General features: G+C 50.1%; 1 protein-coding gene across 1 annotated transcript in view; it reads left to right on the top strand.

The window, feature by feature from the left end:
• LOC307090594 (disks large homolog 5-like) overlaps positions 1-22,166 on the top strand; it is a 38,102-nt gene that overhangs the window by 12,902 nt on the left and 3,034 nt on the right. The window contains 26 exon segments of the mRNA XM_079757325.1: positions 252-564; positions 1,765-1,995; positions 3,374-3,558; positions 3,972-4,097; positions 4,895-5,027; positions 5,457-5,584; positions 5,684-5,859; positions 6,279-6,382; positions 6,928-7,020; positions 7,955-8,755; positions 8,757-9,011; positions 9,501-9,627; positions 9,991-10,141; positions 10,732-10,877; positions 11,271-11,354; positions 11,489-11,648; positions 13,216-13,378; positions 13,744-13,877; positions 16,097-16,267; positions 16,664-16,853; positions 17,610-17,758; positions 18,127-18,297; positions 18,802-18,998; positions 19,413-19,556; positions 19,901-20,028; positions 21,039-21,148. Coding sequence (XP_079613451.1) covers positions 252-564; positions 1,765-1,995; positions 3,374-3,558; positions 3,972-4,097; positions 4,895-5,027; positions 5,457-5,584; positions 5,684-5,859; positions 6,279-6,382; positions 6,928-7,020; positions 7,955-8,755; positions 8,757-9,011; positions 9,501-9,627; positions 9,991-10,141; positions 10,732-10,877; positions 11,271-11,354; positions 11,489-11,648; positions 13,216-13,378; positions 13,744-13,877; positions 16,097-16,267; positions 16,664-16,853; positions 17,610-17,758; positions 18,127-18,297; positions 18,802-18,998; positions 19,413-19,556; positions 19,901-20,028; positions 21,039-21,148 — 4,770 coding nt within the window.

Below are 22,166 nucleotides of genomic sequence, written 5' to 3'. Positions count from 1 at the left end.
CGGTTGTCTTGGCTGTGATATAAAATTGCACAATATGCAATTTTGTTTTGTATGAAATACATGAAAAAGGGAGTAATTTGGCGAGTCTCCGTTTTTTGACGCTGGGTGGGGCTTGGAGAGAGTACCGAGGGGGGAGGGGCATAACTTAAAAAAAAAATCATCAATTAAATTTTTTGTGTGTAGCAAGCTAGCTTGAAATAGAAAAAACCTGCATTTCTTTAAGGTTAATTGCCCCCCCCGTCCCGCTCCAGGTACGACACGGTGCAGCAGGAGCTGGCCAGTGCGGCGGCCCAGAACAAGGAGCTGCAGCGGGAGACGGAGCGGCTGCAGGCGGAGGCCACGCGCCTCAAGACCCAGCAGCTGAAGGCGGCCAAGGACTGCGACAAGTACAAGGAGGAGCGGGACTCGGTGTTCAGCGAGTACCGGCTCATCATGAGCGAGCGGGACCAGGTGATCAAGGAGGTGGACAAGCTGCAGACCGGCCTGGAGCTGGCCGAGGCCCGGCTGAAGAACACCTCGTCGGAGAGGCGCGTGGCCGGCGACGAGCTGGAGGCGCTCAGACAGGTGAGCGAGGCCATGCCCCGGGTTGAAGCGCGGCGGGGTCGGTGTGGAAGTTAGGAATCAGACGCAATGACGTAAATGGTAAATGGACTGCATTTACATAGCGCTTCTCTGTAACCGGTGGCCACCCAAAGCGCTTTACAATATTGCTTATCATTCACCAATTCATGAACACATTCACACACCGACGGAAGCGTCAGCCATGCAAGGCGACAGCATTGACATCCCCTCGGGAGCAGTTTAGGGTTAGGTGCCTTGCTCAGGGGCACCTTGACATTCAGCTAGGAGGAATTAGAAACCATGCGGTTACCAGCCAACCCGCTCTGCCTCCAGAGCTACTGCCCCCCACACGTTTTTCTTTATTCGTGTGATGGAATCTATACATTCAAGAATTTATTTTGGGAAAATGTTGCCATGAAGTGCTCAGAAATTATTGCTTTTATTTCTGGTACCCTTATTTATATTGTTGCCGTCTCACAGTGTTCTCTTTGACTGAGGTTTGTGCTGTGTCTTTTGAGAGATTGCTCATCAATTGGAAATACATATCTAATATAAATGTGAAATCTCTCGCGAGATCAAGGAAAGGTTTTGCCCTTGAGATTAAAAAAAAGATTATTGAGGATGGAGGATCCATCCTCAATAATCTCAATAATCGAGATGTAGAGCTCCATCGATCTCTGCATCTCAATCATAAAGATGTGCAATCATACAGCAATGGATGCTGCTATTCACCTTGAGGTTTAACAATGCGCAGTATTTGCACTATGGGGGGCTTATCCCCCCCATATAACGTACATTATTAAGTAAGTAAATTATTATTCTACTATAAACTAACATGGCAATTTAAACAGCCTAACATGAAGGGACAGATGATGCAAAAACAGAACAGCCGTTGAAAGACCGCATGCCCGACATAGTCTCATTTTGATCCAAACGCCTGGGGAGAAAGAGAGGTTTTCCGGCGGAGCTCAACACCACCTTGTCTGCCTCCTTAAACACACTGGCCCCCCGCAAAACAAAAAACGTTTCGACACCTCTTCACCCTGGTTCACACCTGAGCTTCGTAAACCGAAACGGACTGGCCGCCAACTGGAACAACTCTCCAAGAAAACATCACTCCCTTTCCACCATGAAGCGCTATATTAATCTCATTATTTATTATTATTACTCTTACTCTTCCCCCCCGCCGCGGCGGCGCCGCAGGAGCTGGGCTCGGCGCTGGCGGAGCGCGACCGGGCGGTGTGCGAGCGCAACGAGCTGCTGGACAAGTTCTGCCACGAGGCCAAGGACAAGTCGGAGGCCCGGGAGGAGCTGGGCCAGGCCTGCAAGGAGGCGGACACGGCCCGGGAGGAGCGGGACGTCGCCCGCAAGGAGCGCACTGAGGCCATCGTGCAGCGCGACCAGCTGCTGCGCGAGTACTACCAGGCTCGACAGGTGAGGGGCCCCGGCCCCCCTCCCTGTGGGGGGTCCGACAGCCGGGCTTTTTTATTTAATATTTGATCTGAACTTGTTTATTTTATTACAGAGAGAGAACCCTCCCTAATCCTCTTTTATCCGATCGCATGTGGGACTGTAATGATGTGGAGCTCTGCCCGGCGCTTGTCACTGTGTTGGAAGTGGTTAATCTATGGTTGGGTTGGGGGGGGGGGGGGGGCATCTGGCAGGCCTGCTGCATTATGAGGGGATTTGGATGACTGTTTGTCCTGTGATGGGCGGCCCTTCAATTACCTGATGGATGTTGAACGGTTCAGGCATTAGGAAATTAGCAGTGATTTGTGGGTGAAGAGAGTCACGCGCGCATACACACACACACACACACACACAGCTGCTTAGGAATCTAGTAACATTTTTCCATTTAAGGGGTTATACTACTATTACTTTAATAACTCTGGTCCATGCAAAGTGAGAGTCTCACCAAAGGGTTACATGCAAGGCAAGTCATTTAGCTCCACTTCAAATGCAGAACTAATAGAAATGTGACCTAATTCACACAACTCCACCCTAATCCAGACCATGACTCTCCTGGACCCCACAGTTTAGCCCCGTCCATCGAGGGAAGTCAGAGTTTGATGTGGAGCCCCTCCAAATTGATTTACAGTGGTTAGCCACGGTAGGGTGAGATGGGACACTTCCGGCGTCAACTAATTAATCGGAGCCCAAATTAATGTTCACCCCATTCTGCAAAGGGACGGTCACGGTGTTTGATTTTGTCCTTGAAGGCGCGTTGTGATTAAAGCTACCGTAGGTAGGATTTTAGAGGTATTAGGAGTGCACGCATGAAAAAGAGCAGAGCAAGGTTTTAAATATTTAACGACTCAAAAAAACGGCCCATCTCTCTCTGCTCCCTCCCTCCCTCCGTCTCTGCGTTCGTCTGCCATTTGGGAAGTGGTGACCTCCCAGACCTGTGAGTGACAGGCAAGCTGCAATCCCCGAAACCAATCAGGGAAGAGATGCCGTGGCACGCCTGCCCCTGTCAGAAATGAGCCAGTATCGGTCTAAAATTGAAATTGACTCATACAGAGGCAGGCGCGGTCAACCAGAACAGATATTCTCACAGAGCACTTTACTCACTCATAGTTGACGGATGGCTCTGTCGTTTCTGATAAATTACACTCAAATAAAAGCTCTCAAATCGAAACCTACAGCACCTCTTTATATCAAAGTATGAATACAAACCAGGAACAAAACAAGTATTTGAGAGCCATGATTGGAGCAGATTCTACTCTCTTTATAAAACCTCAATGCATCTGCATCAACACGAAAGCCTTGGCATGTCCTGACTCCGCCCCTGTGCCTCCCCCGGCCCCCCCAGAAACAGGAATCAGTCAGCCTGGACATGGAGCGGGCCACCAAGGATATGGAGGTGCTGAGGAAGCAGCACGAGGCCGTCTCCCAGGAGCTGAAGGAGGCGTCGCAGGAGGCGGAGGTGGCCAAGTGCCGGCGGGACTGGGCCTTCCAGGAGCGGGACAAGATGGTGGCCGAGAGGGAGAGCATACGGTGGGCACAGTAAAGTACATTACAGCGCAGCGCTAGGGAAGTGCACAGCGGGCCGCCATGTTGTTTTGGGAGTTTCTGGCTAATTGTTTGTCATTTTTTTCTTTTTTTTTGTTGGGATTAATGCAAAAACAGGTTCATATATTGATTAGCATTGACTATTCCTACTCGACTACTCACACTTTAATGTACAAATATATATACATTGAAGCTTCCTGAATTAAAATGTATTCAAACGGAACCTTTTAATACAGAGAAAATACTATTCTTCATTTAATTCTATCGATTTGATCGTTTATGCAGACATATTGCTGTGCTTCATGATGTTTCCTATTCATAAGGATACTGGGCCTCTGTGGTTTGTATCTGGTGTATTGCTAACCCCCTGCCCGTTGTGCGGCGCCCCCCCTGGTCAGCACCCTCTGTGACAACCTGCGGAGGGAGCGGGACCGGGCGGTCAGCGACCTGGCCGACGCCCTGAGGAACCTGGACGACACCAGGAAGCAGAAGAATGACGCCGCGCGCGAACTCAAGGAGCTGAAGTAAGACCCGCAGCCCCCCGGCCCCTCTGCTTCTGGAGAGACGGTTCTGGGCCCTCATTGCGGGGCAGGAGGGTGTGGTGTCTTAGGGAGCTACGACACCCAGCTGAAAGGTCCCGGGATTAATCCCTGATGTCCCCCTCTAGGCATCGCCGAACACTAGGGCTGAATGATTTGGGGGAAATAATCAAATTGCGATTATTTTGGCCAATATGGCGATTACGATTTAGTACGTGATTTTTCTTTTTAAAGTTCCTTATGTTCTGTATTATTCACAAGTAATTAATCATTCTTTAGTCTGACGCATCATTGGAAGCAGTCAAAATATAAACTGCTCTTGCCTTTAGGCCAGGCCTATGTGTTGAGATGAATTGATGCATGAATCTTTATTTAAATTAACTTTTAAATTGTAAAAGAAAAATAAATACAAATCGTACTGATCTCCAGTTAGTAACAGTAACAAATCCCCAAAAAGCCTTGGCGATTAGCACATCGCGTTCTATTACATTGCGATGTCGGTTTGAATCCGATTTATCGTTCAGCCCTAGTGGCTGGGGTACTCTGACTCCCAGCTAAAAGGTCCCGGGATTAATCCCAGATGTCCACCAGTAGGAATCGACGATCCCGATTTCTAGCGGCTCCGTAGGGACGCTTTTCGATAGAAGTATAGTCTGTTGAATGACAACATTGTAAATGATGTGCCGTGATGGACGGATATCCAATTGAACCGAATGAGGTTCTTAAAAATTCGGAGACCCTGACACGCGTCGGACCACTAACTAACGCCGTGGTCCCTGCAGGGAGAAGGTGGAGGACCAGCTGGAGAAAGAGGCCCGCTTCCGCCAGCTGATGGCCCACAGCTCGCACGACTCGGCCATCGACACCGACTCCATGGAGTGGGAGACGGAGGTGGTGGAGTTTGAGAAGGACCGGGTACGTTCTGTTGCACTGTACACTCGCACAGTCTCTAAACCCCTTGAAGCAGTTACGGATGTACGGTCGCCATGTGCAAAACCAAATGACATGCTTTAGCCAACATAGTAGTTGTGTCGTTTTCTTTCAGATAACGTCGATTCCATAGTGATGTTCAAACTAATTTGAGCGTAAGGAAAGTACTTTCTGGCTGGCATTCGACTAGCATGATGACCCTTATCACAAGGAATTATTCTGCTGACTAAGGCAACAGGATATCTCCAAAACCTGTATTTGTTTTTGGACTACCATTAAGGGGGGAAATCACTGCACTTTGGTTAAGTGCAGTGCAGTGTTTACAAAGCTGTCAAATCCTGCACTCCGGCTACATTTGGGCTTTTGGACATTATTAATGCATTCATTTAGAAACATTATTTTTTTTAATGCTAGGATGACATGGACTTGAAAGCGCTCGGCTTTGACATCGCTGAGGGGGTGAGCGACCCGTACCTACCAGGAGACTGTGGTATATTTGTGAGCAGGGTGGACAAAGGAAGTGTTGCAGAAGGAAGACTGAGGTAACAGCCCCCAGGTCCATCTCCCACCACCCGCAAACAATCAATCCTCTCCTTCGACCTGATTGGTGAACACCCCCCTTTGCCCCGCGCTCTCCCCAGGGTGAATGATTGGCTGCTGAAGATTAACGACGTGGACCTAGCAAATAAGGACAGGAAGCAAGTGATGAAGGCGGTGCTTGGCGTGGAGGGGGTGATTAATATGGTGGTGCGGCGCAGGCGGTCCCTGGGCACACGCGTCATCACGCCCGTGCAGCTCAGCCTGGTCGGCCACAAAGGTCTACTTCAAGCCCATTTGTCTTTCACTTTTTATATACGTTTGTTGTGATTATTTTTTTTCGGTATTAGCGTAGAGAAAACCAGCAAAATGTTGATGCTACTCCCAATTTCGATAGTATGTTTGGATTATTCTGTACATTAGTTGTTACGTTTGTTTGGATGAAATACTCTTGGATGAAATATGAAAATAACCAAATCTTAATTAAGTGCAATCCACAATTGTGGCAGTACCTGCCAAGCTTCCAAAACGTCGGCTGTTAAATAGTGAGATCATCCATGTTGTGAATTAAGTCATAGTGCTTTTGTTCTCTAACGTGTGTGTGTGTGTGTGTGTGTGTGTGTGTGTGTGTGTGTGTGTGTGTGTGTGTGTGTGTGTGTGTGTGTGTGTGTGTGTGTGTGTGTGTGTGTGTGTGTGCAGAAAGCGGTATAGGTCTGGAGAGTGGTGTGTTTGTGGCTGGGATTACCCCCGGCAGCCCCGCGGCCAAGGACAGCTCTCTCACACCCGGGGATAGACTGCTAGCGGTGAGTACTGTGTTCTTTCCCAAAACAAGTCCCATTCAACAACGCTCGTTGAGCTCTGCTGCCACCTGCTGGCGTAAACGTTCCTGTTGAAATCCAGATGCTCCCAGATTGCATTAGTGCTTTAGATACTTAACAACTCATCCATACTATGTTGTCCGTAACCTCTGGCTGACCTTGCAATGTTGTTTGTGATTAGTGAAAGATGGCGGACGTATACACAGTGCTGGGAGTGCAGGGATAAACAAGTGGTCAGGGGGATAAACATACAGTTGAAAGATTCTGGGTTTGAACCTTATTGTGCAAAGTCTACCTGAAGGCATCCCTGAGCAAGATGCCTACCCGTGCCTACATTTCAAATTTATTCCAAAATAATCAATGGAATTCTCTGTGAATGATTAAACTACAGAATGGTACTCAATGTATTTTTAACCATTAGAATAAGCCCCTATTCTTACAGTATCTCTCAGGTTAGGGTTAAGAAACTGAATGCAATGACTGTTATTATCATACTAACTGTTTAATTCATTGTCATGCTTTCATTGCAGATAAATGGCATCGCCGTAGACAACAAGTCTCTCTCTGACTGTGAAGCTCTGCTAAGGAGCTGTCGTGACACCCTCAGCATCTCTCTCATGAAGGTGAGCTCCCCCACTCACACGGTAACACACAAAAGGAGAGTTTTCCATATCTGCGTCTTCCCCTGGGTTTCTTCTATTTGTGGGATTTCAAACGGCAAAAGGCTGAAATATTTAACAACAAAAAATGGTGATTGTCAATTCCAAAGATTTCCGTTTTTACTTTGTTCTGTCGACTTTTGCATTGGTATAAGGAATACATACTCACGTAGCAGACCTAAATAGAATATCTCCATCTGATTAGTGTTCAGTATTGGCAGACTCATTTGCATGTCATTTGTCATACCAATCAGTGTCATGCAAGAGTTCCAATATGCAGTCTTGGAAAGAAAAACCAAAATAATCCCAAGGGTTTGAATTGTATGGCTGTTCTTGCAATACATTACCAGTTGGCTAGCTGACTGCTGTCACCCAGCACAGATCCATTACTTGTTCCAGTGATGGCAAATCGGAATCTAAATAAATTCCTGTTGCTAGGATACCATTATTTAGGCCTGGCTGCCGGGTGATCTGAGATTCATCACAAGCCACAGCCTCATTAAATGTTAAGGGCGTGCGTTAGGGATGTCTATGTATGTTTAATGGGTTTTGGTGGATCATTCTGTGAAGCCTCCCATCCAAGCCGCAGAAGGACACGGGGCAAATAAGATTTAGCGGAGAGACAATGCATAATGCAGACACGGCGGGATGCAGGTGCAAGTCGCTTCAGGGTAACGGTTCATTCGTACCGAGCGAAAGAGTCACGTTGGCAGGGTGTTCAAACTCCGGGGGGAACAAAGTCTGAACCTGATCCCTTTTTCATGGGGACTCGATGAAAGGCATTGTTCAGTGTATTGCACGGTCCCATACAGCGTCCGACATGACCTGACCACCAACTGTGACGGTGAAGAGCGTTCACCTTATTCCACGGCTCTTTCTCTTTGTCCCTCTCCCACAGTTCCATCCCCACAGCTGCTCGGGCCAGAGCCTGCTGTCCGACTGCGACCGCAGCCCGGGCGGCCGGCCCCAGTCCTGTGAGCTCCACGCCCGGAGCTGCCGTCACCCCAAGCACAACAACTCCACCCAGACGGACATCTACAGCCCAGACTGTCCGGTCGCAGGGCCGGACGGGCCCCGCCGGGACCCTCCGGCCGACGGCTTCCTCAGCAACCCCCCTCCCTACCACCTCAAGCCCTCCCCGAACAGCTCCCTGCACCCCCACCCGCTGGCCCCGCTCCGGGGCCCCTCGGCGGCTCCGGAGCCCCACCCAGACTACTGCTGCCGGAGGCCCGAACTCCTCCTCCACCACCGCCACCACCAACACCCCCGCCGGCCCCCCGCCTTCAGCCCTCCGCCTCCCGGGGACGTCCCCCCGGATCCGGCCTGTCCGGGGCAGAGCCCCCCCCCGACGGAGAAGCCCAGCGGGGGCACCTGGCCCAAGGTGGTGGGCGGCGGGACCTCCGTGTCGGAGTTCGCCCAGCTCTCCATCTTCAAGAGGCCCAAGCAGCGGAAGTCCATCTTCGACGTGGACGCCTTCAAGAGGCCAGAGGCGGCGGCGGCGGCGGCGGCGGCGGCGGCGGCGGCGGCGGCGCCAAAGCTGGACTACCTGTCCCTGTCCCAGCAGCCGCGCCGCTCCCCGCAGAGCTCCGTGTCGGAGGGCCCGGCCCCGCCCACCCCGCCCACCCGCAGCGACTCGTTCCGCTTCAAGCGGCGGCATCAGAACAGCTCGGCGTCGGACTCGACCATCGCCGCCGCGACGCCCCCCCGCCTCTCCGGTATCGCCGCCGCCGCCGCCGGAGGAGCGGGACGGCCCGCCGGCCACCGTGCCGCGCCTCTACGGCGTAGACACTCCCACGCTCCCGCCGGACGCCAAGCCGGGCTTCCGGAGGGCCGGCGAGACCAAGGAGGGCCGCAGGCCGAAGACAGAGGAGCACGAGAGGAAGAGGTACCGGCCCAAGTCGGCGCCGGCTCTGCGGCGCAACGTGACCCCCTTGCACATCCCCGTCCCCACGCAGGTAATACGCCGGGGAGACGCCCCCCCCCCCGAGGCACCCAGCGGCCATCTTGGATCTAGAGACTAGCTGGGTGGAGGGGAACTGAATGCCTCATTCAGTTCCCCTCCACCCAGCTAGTCTCTAGATCCAAGATGGTCGCTAGGTGAATTTGACACACGGGCAATACTCAGGGGGGCCCTAATGCAGTTATTTACAGCCCTGGCTGCTCTGATACCGCATGCGTGCGGGTGAATCATGCACCTGTTTTTCTCTGTTAATCTGGCCTCTCTCTCTCTCTCTCCTCTGGCCTCTCTCTCTCTCTCCTCTGGCCTCTCTCTCTCTCTCCTCTGGCCTCTCTCTCCCTCTCTCTCTCTCTCTCTCTCTCTCTCTCTCTCTCTCTCTCTCTCTCTCTCTCTCTCTCTCTCTCTCTCTCTCTCTCTCTCTGGCTCTCCCTTCCTCCCTCTTTTCTTTCCATGTGTCTGTCTGTATGTCTGCATTCGTTATATCCAGGTTCAGAGTTTCTCTAACGACGAGCATTCCCCCGAGCCCGTGGACCTGGTGCGTTTCTCCCCCATGCGTTGCCATCGCTACAGCATGCCCTTCGTTCCCCCCGGCTACAGCAACACCATCGCCGCACGTAAGTCAACCCCACCCACCCACACACCCACCCAGACAACTTACCCACCCATCCAAGCATCCACCCAACCATACACACACACACACTCACTCACTCTCTCTCTCTCTCACTCACTCACTCACTCACTCACTCACTCACTCACTCACTCACTCACTCACTCACTCACTCACTCACTCACTCACTCACTCACTCACTCACTCACTCACTCACTCACTCACTCACTCACTCACTCACACACACACACACACACACACACACACACACACACACACACACACACAGAGCTAACCCACCGGGATCTCCATATCGCTTGTTTGCGACCCCACCAATATCACATCCAACGACTCCCCCCCCCTCTGCCAGACCCCCCACAGAGAGGCCTGGCTCCGTGCCCCGCCGTCACCGCCGTGATGAGGAACCCGGTTTACACGGCCTGGAGCCACGAGGTCCAGCCCGGGAACTCCCCCCCTCCGCCCGGCCCAGCACCGCCCCACCTGCTCCACCCACTCACCAGGTGAGCTACCCCCCACCCCCGTCACACCATCGTACCACACGCATCCCCCTGGCTGTTACCTGCCGTTTGACAACAGCGGGTCAGGCACTCTCTCACTATTAATGAGGCCCGTTAATATGGAAGATAAATAGATATAAAGATGTTCCGCCGCCGCCAACACAACTCGCCAACCGACCACTTTGGAGAGAATCCTCATAATCGCACCAACATGTTGCAAATGAGATGCAAACTCGACAGAATTCCCCGGTGTTTTCAGCAGATGGTGGGGCGAGCCAGAGTTCCCCCTCACATGGTGTGTGTGGCTAATTAGCCCCGCAGGGGGCTGGGGGGAATTTATATTCACCCAGCGGACATTTTGGCTCCATCTTGGTTCTAAACGCTAGCTGGGTGGGTGAAACTCGATGCAGAATTACACAGCCAAGATGGCCATTATAGTGTTTGAGCACTCCTGAGTGGTTGAGGCGAGATGGAGCAAAGATGGCCGCTATAGCGTATAAAGTCAACTGAGTGGTTGAGCCGAGATTGAGCCAGGATGGCCACTATAGCATATAAATCCACTGAGTTGATTGAGTGTTCCCCCTACCTGGCAGCCCCGGCCCCCAGCACCAGAACCACCACAGCCTGGACCTCAGTCAGAAGCACAGAGGAGGAGGAGACTTCACCGAGGGCGGGCACAGCCAGCCGCCGTCGCGCCCGCAACACAGCACCAACTCCCTTCCATCCGGCGCCAGGCTAGGTACTGTACCACCGTGGAGAGACCCCCAGCGCAAACTCTAGGACACTGCTTCTCAGTCGGACGCTGGGTCGGGGAAAGGAGTATACCATGCTTACGTGCAGGAGTTCAGCGCCTTTTGACTTGTTTAACAAGTATTAAGTTGTTTAGAAACTAAGAAAGCCATTGGCCTTTTTTAGAGTTGCTTTGTTACAGAACGTCAAACAAGGTCAATTTGAAGGTCGGCATCAGAGTTGAAATAGTTTGAACTTTGACCTTCCGAGCAGCAGTTCCCCTTGTCCCAGGTTAGCGTCCCGGCCAGGTGTGGCCTCATAACTCCTCTCCGTCAGAAAACTCTGAAGTGGCGCCGAAACCCATCTCATGTGTTGACCTCACTTTCCCTTCTTGCTTCTAAAGGTTCTTTAAGCACCGCCCAGTTCAGGACGGAGCGCATCAAGATCCCCCCCGCCCGGTACCCGCGCTCAGTCGGGTCGGACAGAGGTACCGTACCCCCCCTACACAACCGCTGATGCGTTGTTGTGACTGGGCCTCTCTCTCTCGTGTCACTACACCAGGGCCTTGTTCACTGTGTGGGGGTGGGCCGTGACTGATCGGTGGGCTGTCGTTGTCCCCAGGCTCCTTGTCTCACTCGGAGTGCAGCAGCCCCACGCCCCCGCTGTCCCCCGTGCGCCTGGACACGGCGTCCTTCGCCAGCAGCCAATCACAGGGCTCCATCGCCGCCCAGGCCAGGATATCAGTCAGCCCCGCCCCCATCGGCGACAGGCGGAAGGATCGGTAGGGGGACATGTCCGGCCCGGAACAACTGACACACTCGTTCACTCATTCACTCACTCACTCTCTCCTTTCCCTTGGTTAGTCGGTGAGTGAGATGGGTTTTCGGTTTCTGTCTCCATCCCAGTGACAAACCATTGCGAGCGAACACACAAACGCACACACACATACACACAACGCCACACCCCCGTCATTCACTTGTCCTCCCTTCACCCCACTCTGTCTACCCCCGGACAGGCAGCACCATGTTCATTCCCTCTTGCCTCGTCTTTCCTCGGATTAGATCTGTCTCGCAAAGCGTCGACCTCCAGACTCCTAAGCCCGCGCTAGTCTCCTTAAGGAGCCTCGGGACCTATGATTGGTTGGTGGGGCGCCCGTGGGGCCCAGAGAGAGCGAGGCATGTCTTATGGAGGCCTGACATGCTCCGCCTGCAGAACGCCCTAAAATGTGTCTGCAGATTGGCCTCTTAAGGGGACGTCTAATCGACCCTGTTGATGGATCATGCCGGCTGTGGTTTTTTTGGGGGGGTTTCTATTTTCTTTACTGGTGTCCTTTTGTATTCTGCCACGTACTTTCCTCTCCTGTGCTGGTTTATTTCCGAATGCTGTTGAATCGTGCATGATTGCATGACTTTCAGCCTAAAAATGTTCTTGGCTCGTGAACGGCCAACTCCTACACATCTAATGTCCTTGGGGGGGGGGGGGGGGGGGCGGCGTCTTCTGATTTTGGATGAATTTCCAAATCTAATCCCTTCCCCGAGGTCTGTAGTTGTTTTTTAAAGCAACAGATTTTTGTGCTAAGAATACAGCAGTGTAATTATTCATTTGTTATCTCGAGTTGCAGATCGCTTCGTGTTATCAGTCACCAGTGACTCCGATAAGTAATCTAAGCCAATTGATTATTTAATTGGGTCGCTTAGGTTAAGAATCTGTGGTATTCAAATCAAGAATTATTCATCTCCAAATACCCATTTGTCCCCTTGAATAATGGATTCCATCAACTGTTCTAAACTTTTCCTCACTCTGGTAACCATGGAAACTCGCGGTCGGAATAGTACAGGGACCCAGTTATGGTTCCCACCTGAGGTCGCTCTCAACAAGGTTACTAACATGTTTCCGATGCTCTCTTTCTCTCCGCCTCTGTCTGTGTGTTTGTTTGTGCTTGTGTGTTTGTTTGTGTGTGTGTTTGTTTGTTTCTGTGTGTGTGTGTGTCTTTCTCCACCCCTCTCTCCATCTTTGCTCTCTCTCAAGAAAATAAATTCAATGGACTTAATTGGCATGGGCTTATGGTTGCACTGCAAAAGAACAAAAAGTAAAATAAGATCAAACATAATAATAAACAAACAGTAGCACAACATTTTTAACAATAGTAAACAATCGTCTTCATCAGAATATAATGTAAATGTGTATACACAGTGAAAAAGTGTTAGATAATGAGGTAATGGTCAGATAGGGCTGAGCCTAGAAGACTTGGCCTTAGAATAGCAAAGGCCTATCTCCCATGTCACTCGCTCTTTCTCTCCCTCCTTATGACTCTCTCTCTGACGTCTCTCCCTGCGCACTCACTGAAGGCCTTACCTGGAAGAGCCTCGCAACGTGATGGTACAGAAGGGGGCGGAGCCACTGGGCATCTCCATCGTGAGTGGTGAGAGCGGGGGCGTGTTTGTCTCCAAGGTGACCGCCGGCAGCATCGCCCACCAGGCCAGACTGGAGTACGGAGATCAACTCCTGGAGGTAAGGGGACGGATCTCGGCTCAACTGCCCACCTCAAGTGCAGCTCTGGTTTCCTCTCCGTTGTTACGTTAAGCTATTCATCTTTTACGTTAAATTCATTAAATGTTGATTATAATGTATTACATTAATTTATATATCCAGTTTAAAAAAAAATCATATTTCAGATTTTATATTAACTTATGATTTAGGTTTTTCATTTTCTTTATGGGCACTTTTATTTTGCATTCACTATTATCTTATGATTGATTTTAATTCTACCTTTGTTACATTTTTCATACACTCTATCATTCATTTATGGAATGCTCCCTTAATTGTTCTATCGTTATTAAATGATGTATTTCTATGTGCGTCATTCTTCATTTCAGTTCAACGGGATCAACCTGCGCAACGCCAACGAGCAGCAGGCGCGGCTGGTGATTGGCCAGCAGTGTGACACAGTGACCGTCCTGGCCCAGTACAACCCCCACATGGTGCAGTTGGGGAACGGCTCGCACTCCGGGTAACCCCCACTCCACTGTCACTGTCATCATATCATCACCCCCCTGCGATGTCTAAACCAGTGACTCCACTGTCAACGTCATCATATCATCCCCCCCCTGTAATGTCTAAACCAGTGACTCCACTGTCCCTGTCATCATATCATCACCCCCCTGTAATGTCTAAACCAGTGACTCCACTGTCCCTGTCATCATATCATCACCCCCCTGTAATGTCTAAACCAGTGACTCCACTGTCCCTGTCATCATATCATCACCCCCCTGTAATGTCTAAACCAGTGACTCCACTGTCCCTGTCATCATATCATCCCCCCCCTGTAATGTCTAAACCAGTGACTCCACTGTCCCTGTCATCATATCATCACCCCCCTGTAATGTCTAAACCAGTGACTCCACTGTCCCTGTCATCATATCATCACCCCCCTGTAATGTCTAAACCAGTGACTCCACTGTCATCATATCATCACCCCCCTGTAATGTCTAAACCAGTGACTCCACTGTCCCTGTCATCATATCATCCCCCCCCTGTAATGTCTAAACCAGTGACTCCACTGTCAACGTCATCATATCATCACCCCCCTGTAATGTCTAAACCAGTGACTCCACTGTCATCATATCATCCCCCCCCTGTAATGTCTAAACCAGTGACTCCACTGTCCCTGTCATCATATCATCACCCCCCTGTAATGTCTAAACCAGTGACTCCACTGTCATCATATCATCCCCCCCCTGTAATGTCTAAACCAGTGACTCCACTGTCCCTGTCATCATATCATCCCCCCCCCTGTAATGTCTAAACCAGTGACTCCACTGTCCCTGTCATCATATCATCACCCCCCTGTAATGTCTAAACCAGTGACTCCACTGTCCCTGTCATCATATCATCACCCCCCTGTAATGTCTAAACCAGTGACTCCACTGTCCCTGTCATCATATCATCACCCCCCTGTAATGTCTAAACCAGTGACTCCACTGTCCCTGTCATCATATCATCCCCCCCCTGTAATGTCTAAACCAGTGACTCCACTGTCCCTGTCATCATATCATCCCCCCCCTGTAATGTCTAAACCAGTGACTCCACTGTCCCTGTCATCATATCATCACCCCCCTGTAATGTCTAAACCAGTGACTCCACTGTCATCATATCATCCCCCCCCTGTAATGTCTAAACCAGTGACTCCACTGTCATCATATCATCCCCCCCCTGTAATGTCTAAACCAGTGACTCCACTGTCATCATATCATCCCCCCCCTGTAATGTCTAAACCAGTGACTCCACTGTCCCTGTCATCATATCATCCCCCCCCTGTAATGTCTAAACCAGTGACTCCACTGTCCCTGTCATCATATCATCACCCCCCTGTAATGTCTAAACCAGTGACTCCACTGTCATCATATCATCCCCCCCCTGTAATGTCTAAACCAGTGACTCCACTGTCATCATATCATCCCCCCCCTGTAATGTCTAAACCAGTGTTCCTGAAATTGGGGTAGGGGTTGCAGGGGTACTACGACATTTTCAGATAACGGGGCGAAACAAGGAAAACCGCAAAAAAACAGAAAATAGACACCTCACCCCCCCATTTTATTTTATTTTGAAAGCGCAACACAGCGTCTTGTCACCGCTTCTTATTCTAAAAAAGTGGATGATTGAGCGTGCAATTAAAGAATTGATTTGATATTTATCAGTTCATTAGTGCCATTCAAAATGTGTTTTCCTTTACATTTACAAATGTATCTTTTAAGTAGAATAAAATATATTTGTGAATTTTTTCAGTGTAGTTAATTTATGACATATTTCTGTTCAAACCATTAACGGATCTGTCAGGTTTCCAATATGTGTCCCCCCCAATGTTAAACTCATTCCTACGCCCCTGCTCATATCAATACCTTCCTCCCTGAAATGTGTTGTGAAGTAGCGCTGAACGATTAATCAAATTCAAACCGACATCGCGATGTAATAGAACGCGATTTTCAAATCGCAAAGACTGCAACAAAAATGAATAAATTGCTTGTTAATTGAATAATACAAAATATAAGGAACTTTAAAATAAAAAAACGCATACTAAATCGCAATCGCAATATTGGTCGAAAACAATCGCAATTCGATTATTCCCCGAAGTGGTTCAGCCCTATTGTGGAGGGTAAAGGGGTACTGAGCTGAAACAACATCTTCAAAGGGGTACACCACGAGTCAGTCTAAGCAACCGCCTCTCCCCAGCTCCTGCCTGGGCTCCATCAGCAACCAGGCCACGCCCGACGACAGCAGCGCCGGCAGCCCCGACGACCAGTCTGCCGGGGACACACTGAGCGAGCAGGAGGAGGAGGAGGGCACCATCACGCCCCCGTCCAAGCAGACCACGCCCGCCACCAGCCCCAGCAGCTCCTTCAGGTGGGCCCCCCCCCCGGAGTCACGGCGTCTGACCTCGCACCGCGACGGACACGTGGGCCGAGTTTCACTATTCACACCGTAGCATTTTGTACCGGTTGATATTTGGATTTGCTGTAATGCTCAGAGCACATGCTCGTGTATGGACCGATGCACAATTACAGTGTCTAGAATTTTCCCCCGTCTCGGCGAGTCCATTACCAATCAGGTCACAATAGACTGCCGAGCTATGTTCACGCTCCATTAACAACATTATATCAAAAGAAATGTGAAGCACGTCCTTCGGGTTATTTAACTAATGTCTGACATTCCGCCATGAAACCCCAGCACGTGGGCCGACGTAGCGGTCGACAAAACGCCTTCTGATTCTGACGGGGACTCATTGATTCATCATTCCAGGCTACCGGGCTCCGCCTCCCGCCACGCCCCCACCCCCTCTCGGCTGGTCCGGCTCAAGAGGACCCCCCAGGTGGAGCTGGGGGTGCAGATCTGTGGGGGGAACCTCTGCGGCATCTACGTGGAGAGCCTGGACGAGGACAGCCCGGCCAGGGTGCCGGGTGGCCTGCTGCCTGGGGACCTGATAGTGGAGGTAACCTCGCAGTCAGGTGCATGACCCACGGCGGACACGTCGAGCAGGCGATGGAACGGAACGGCAGTAAAGACGAGGCAGCCATCAGCGACTTCAAGCGGGCCGTCAACCGATCCAGGGTTATCTGTGATCGGCATGAAAGCCGTCTTGTCTTTTATATAGGCACACGTGTGTCTGTGTATGTATGTGTGTGTGTGTATATATATATATACTCCTGAACTCGATTTTTCACTCTGCTTTAAGGTTCATCACAGGAAATGGTTATGACACACACCATTGGGTTTTATATGGAAAGGACGGGTGGTTCTCCCTTAAAGAAAGATGTGACACTTATTAGCACATTTTTATTTATAAAGCCCTGTCTGGGAAGCTTCCCCATTGTTTGACTGTAATGCTGCGAGTTTCTGATGTTTTTTTTTAGATCCGCTCCTCTGACATGCTCATGCATCATGTCTGAGCTTGGAAAGACAGCTTTTAGCTTCAGTGCCCCCTGACTCCTGGAACAACTTACAGCAACAAATTAAAAAGAATACCTCCATAACCTTTAACCAATTTAGACATATTATCTTAAAACCCAGAAGACATGAGATGAAAAGCGAAGTGGCTGTGCAATTCCCCCGTTGCGCGATCGATACTCAAACCACAACACCAATAAACCTTTCTGCGGTAGTAAAGCCTAGATCATCTGTAAAGCAAATGCTAGCATTGTGAACAGGCCGTGACGGTGTGTGCGCGTGATGTGTTCTTGTCCCGCAGTTCAACGGCGTCAGCATGAAGAACAAGACGGTGGAGGAGGCGTACCTGGAGCTGCTGAAGCCAGGCGAGACGGTCACCTTTAAAGTGCAGCACCTGGCCGAGGACCTGACCCTAATCAAAGAGTTCCCCGGGGACGGGTTCTTCATACGGTACAACGACACAACTGCAGCAACAGAACCACTCAAGGCCTCTACCTTGTCTGCCCCAGACCCCGATTAATAACCTTGTTTAACAACTGTGGCGTGTAGCTCAGGTGGTAGAGTGGGGCAGCTGGCAACCGCAAGGTTGCTTGTTCGAGTGTCGAGGTGTCCCTGAGCAAGGCACCTAACCCTAAACTGCTCCCGACGAGCTGGCTGTCGCCTTGCATGGCTTACGCTTCCGTCGGTGTGTGAATGTGTGCATGAAATGGGTGAATGTTAGGCAATATTGTAAAGCGCTTTGGGTGGCCGCTGGTTGCAAAAAAAAGCACTACATAAATGCAGTCCATTTACAGTTTACCATCACCGTTTGTCTTCAGAGCACTTTACGACCGCGTGGCGGACGGAGAGCAGGAGCTGAGCTTCAAGAAGGATGACATCCTGTACGTGGAGGACACGCTGCCCAATGGCAACTTTGGCTACTGGATGGCCTGGCAGCTGGACGAGCACGCACGCAAGCTGGAGAAGGGCCAGGTGCCTTCCAAATACATGTGAGTGTTAATGTAGCCGGGTTAAAGCAGCGGTATACCAGGACTGACATCAGATCAGGCCATCGAGGACTACAGGCAGTAGACTACTGCTGCTGGGCAATTGCAACAAACTAATTTCTCCTATGGGGGATTAAAAAAGTTGCATCATATGGAGGATTAATGATGAAGATAATGATGATGATGACGATGGTGAAACGCAATAGCAATCACTATGATTGTATTGGGATTTTTTGTGAGCAGACATTTTCTTTAATGGAGGCAAAAACTGGGATACAGAGGGTTTATCAAGGAACATGAGACGACTAGAAGAGGAAGTCAGTTTAAAACGAATAAAAATCTGTATTACAGAGATAGGTTTGAGGGCAGGAATGAAGCAAAGAATATTACGCCAATTTTATAGACCGCATCCTCGTAGAAATGTGCTGTTTAGTTGACCAAGTTTTTCGTTGGTCTTCCTTCGACTCCCCCACCTCAAACCCGTCGCCTCTCCCCCTCTTCCAACAGGGTGGACCAGGAGTTTTACCGGAGGCACGGGGGCCCCGACACCAAGGACGAGAACGGCGCCGGCAAGAGTCTGTCGGCCGCCGCCCGCCGCTCCTTCTTCCGGCGGAGGCTCAAGCACAAGCGCAGCGGCTCCAAGGACGGCAGGGACCTGGCAGCCCTGGAGGCCTTCAGCACCGACTCCCTGCCCGTCACGGAAGGTCAGGCTCCCCCTGCTCGTGTGTGCGGGGGGTTAGCTTGGTTGTAGCTCAAAGGCTAATGCTAAGCTAAGTTAGCTTTCGTTGATGATATGAGGAGTGGTTGTGTGGTAGGGAACTTTGAAGTTGTTTTTTTTCCGGGATCAAATGCAATTTAGGTGACTGATAGTTTGATGGATGTTTGAGTGTAAGCCAATTATCACTGACAGCGCTCAGGTAAACTTTATAGACACTAGATGAAAGCGAGGTTGTATATGAAAGCGAGTTTGGCAACCATTTGATGTCGGGCGCTGTGTGTGAGCAAATCATCAACGCTGCGATAAAGTACATGAGGATTAGAACAGATCAAGCAATGTGTTGTGTGTGTGTGTGTGTGTGTGTGTGTGACTGACTAATGCCTCTGTACCGGTTCTCTAGACGGCGTCTGCTTGGCCTACCAGCGGGTTCAGAAGGTGGAGTGCTCCTCCCCCAGACCGGTGCTGGTTCTGGGGCCCCTGGTGGAGGCCAACAAGGACATGCTGGTGAAGGAGGCCCCTGCTAAGTTCTTCCGTTGTCTCCCTGGTGAGTTAATGGGGTCTCGACCAAGCCCGCTCTTGAGCCGACTTCCATTTTCGGAGGAAATGTGTCATCCTGCCGCAGTATATTTGTTGATAGTACTTTATTTTATTCATTCGATATTTTTATTTTAGAGGGATGCATTGATGACACTTCATTAACATAAACATATATGAAGTTTCGCTCCATGCAAACCCTGCAATCCCATAGTGGATAATATAACAATAAAATTTGGATAAATCGCACGCACATTAAAGGGGAACTTGGCTGTGATACATCATTAGAAGGGGGTGCGTTTTGTAGAGCGGGTTCCAGAAGCCCTGTTCTGATATGCGGGGTTGTGCTTCCAGAGGTGATGAAGGCCTCGCAGCAGGCCATCGAGCGGGGCGTGAAGGACTGCGTGTTCATCGACTACAAGCGCAGGAGTGGCCATTTTGACGTGACCACCGTGGCGTCCATCAAGGAGATCACAGAGAGGGTACGTCGGAACACGTGACGTCAACGCTGCCTTAACGCTCTTTTCGTTGGCGCATCTGTTTGCCATGTTGTGTCATTTATAATTATAGTTATGTTTTGGCCGTCATTACGCCATGTACGTTATTGACATTTCGACAATATTGAATAACTAAAGTATATAGAAATACAATTGAAGGAGATGATGATCTAAATTAAATATGACATGCTCCTTGGCCACGTCTCTTCTAAATCAACAGGCCGCATGCTGTTCTTGTATTAGTTAATTATGAGTTGAATCATTTATGAGTCGGGGTACTTGGAGATGCTAGAATCAATATGGAAGTATGGATTTGTTCAGACCACTGGTGTATTTCAGCACTTGACTCCATGCATTTATTGAGGGGTTTCGGCCAGTATTTATATTCTTTCATGGTGCTCTCAAATTCTTGATTCAGCCTGGTGTATTGATAATTCAACATCATTATACATCTTTATTAGTTTTCTCAAAAACTTTAGCATGCAACTTTTGAGAATTTACTGATTTTGCATTGATCATGAACCCGGACGTTGATCCTATCCAAGTTTGGTTCCCTAAATTCTTACATTGCACATTTCATTCTCTATTGATTTCAAATTAGACCCTTATATGCAAAAGAAGTTGCCCTGCAATAAAATAAAAAATATATGCTCATTGATAAGCCAAACATAGTAGTACGCAAAGATGCATAAACCAGTAGCCAAGTTTAATGTTTCAGACAGCAGGGGAGCAAACGTTATAGACGTGATACAGGATGCTGAATGAAAGGGCAGGTTTTCTGTACTGTGCATCAATATAAACCCCCTTTCCCAGCACTTCTCATCAAAAAAGACTTGGCCCCCAAGCTAGTCTATCATCTGGCCCATAACCACCTGCAGCGACGACCCACACCTCTCTGCCAAAGTCCACCATCCCTGTCGCCATCATCATTGGGTGGATTGCCATCCATCATTCCCAAAGGGTTGTTGTCATCTATTCTGATCTTTTCCCCGTAGGACTGCCACTGTCTGCTGGACATCGCGCCGCATGCCATCGAACGGCTACACAGCGTCCACATCTACCCCATCGTCATATTCATCCGCTACAAAAACGCCAAGCAGATCAAGTGAGTAGGCTCTCGTCGCCATCGTTGACCGCTTCTGTTGTACATGATCACAACGGGATGGTAAAACGGACAAACGTGAAAAGCAGGCAGAACAGGGGGGAAAACCAAAGCAAGGAAAAGCAAGCGTATCACAGCCGCCTACAACACTGTCATTGTAAACCTAAACCCAAGAAATGAATACATCACTAGCTAGTGATTTCACTGCTTGTACATGCACAACGTTGTATGAGACAAATGCCACTTGAACTCGACGAGTATGATCTCAGTTGGAGCCTTTCCCTGTAATCATTTCCCCTAATCCCCCATCGTCAGTGATGAGTCCATCGACGGGGTGGGGATACCTGATCTAGAGATGGATGAGCTCGCACTGCCCTGGTTCCCACCTTCGGGAGTCTCTTGAGGAGGTGTAGGTTTCCCTCTGTCAAAGCAGGCGTTTATTTCACCGTCACCTCCCAGGGTCGCTGCTCGCTGCCTCTCCTTGTTGGAAGACAAATTACTCAAATTTGTCGGCTGGCAACTCGATTAGCCGTAGCTGCCCTCGACGGCAATCACCTGTGGTGCGTCACCGTGTTTCATCAGAAGGATGCGGTAGCTCTGCTAAACCTCCACCTAGCACCATTCATGTTCTCTCTCTCTCTCTCTCGCTCTCTCGCTCTCTCGCTCTCTCTCTCTCTCTCTCTCTCTCTCTCTCTCTCTCTCTCTCTCTCTCTCTCTCTCTCTCTCTCTCTCTCTCTCTCTCACATTCACGCACACACCAACACCCTAATTAGAAAGACCTTTAGAAAGGCACACATGCAGCCTTACACGTTTTTTAACAGCCACCACACACACGCATAGATTCATGCATTAGGCGAACACTGAATGACTCTCACCACTGCCAAGCACGCTGTGACATCATCAGTGCCAGCTGTGCCACAGAGAGGCGAGAGGTGGCCTTGGGCTTAGCACTATGGTGTGGGCTGTCTTACCAAACAATACTGGCTGTCTTGTCACACACACCAACACATGTCGGCACGCA

This window comes from Pollachius pollachius (genome assembly GCF_949987615.1).
Source record: "Pollachius pollachius genome assembly, chromosome: 19".
Lineage (NCBI taxonomy): Eukaryota > Metazoa > Chordata > Actinopteri > Gadiformes > Gadidae > Pollachius > Pollachius pollachius.
This window is presented reverse-complemented; position numbering and strand designations above follow the sequence as displayed.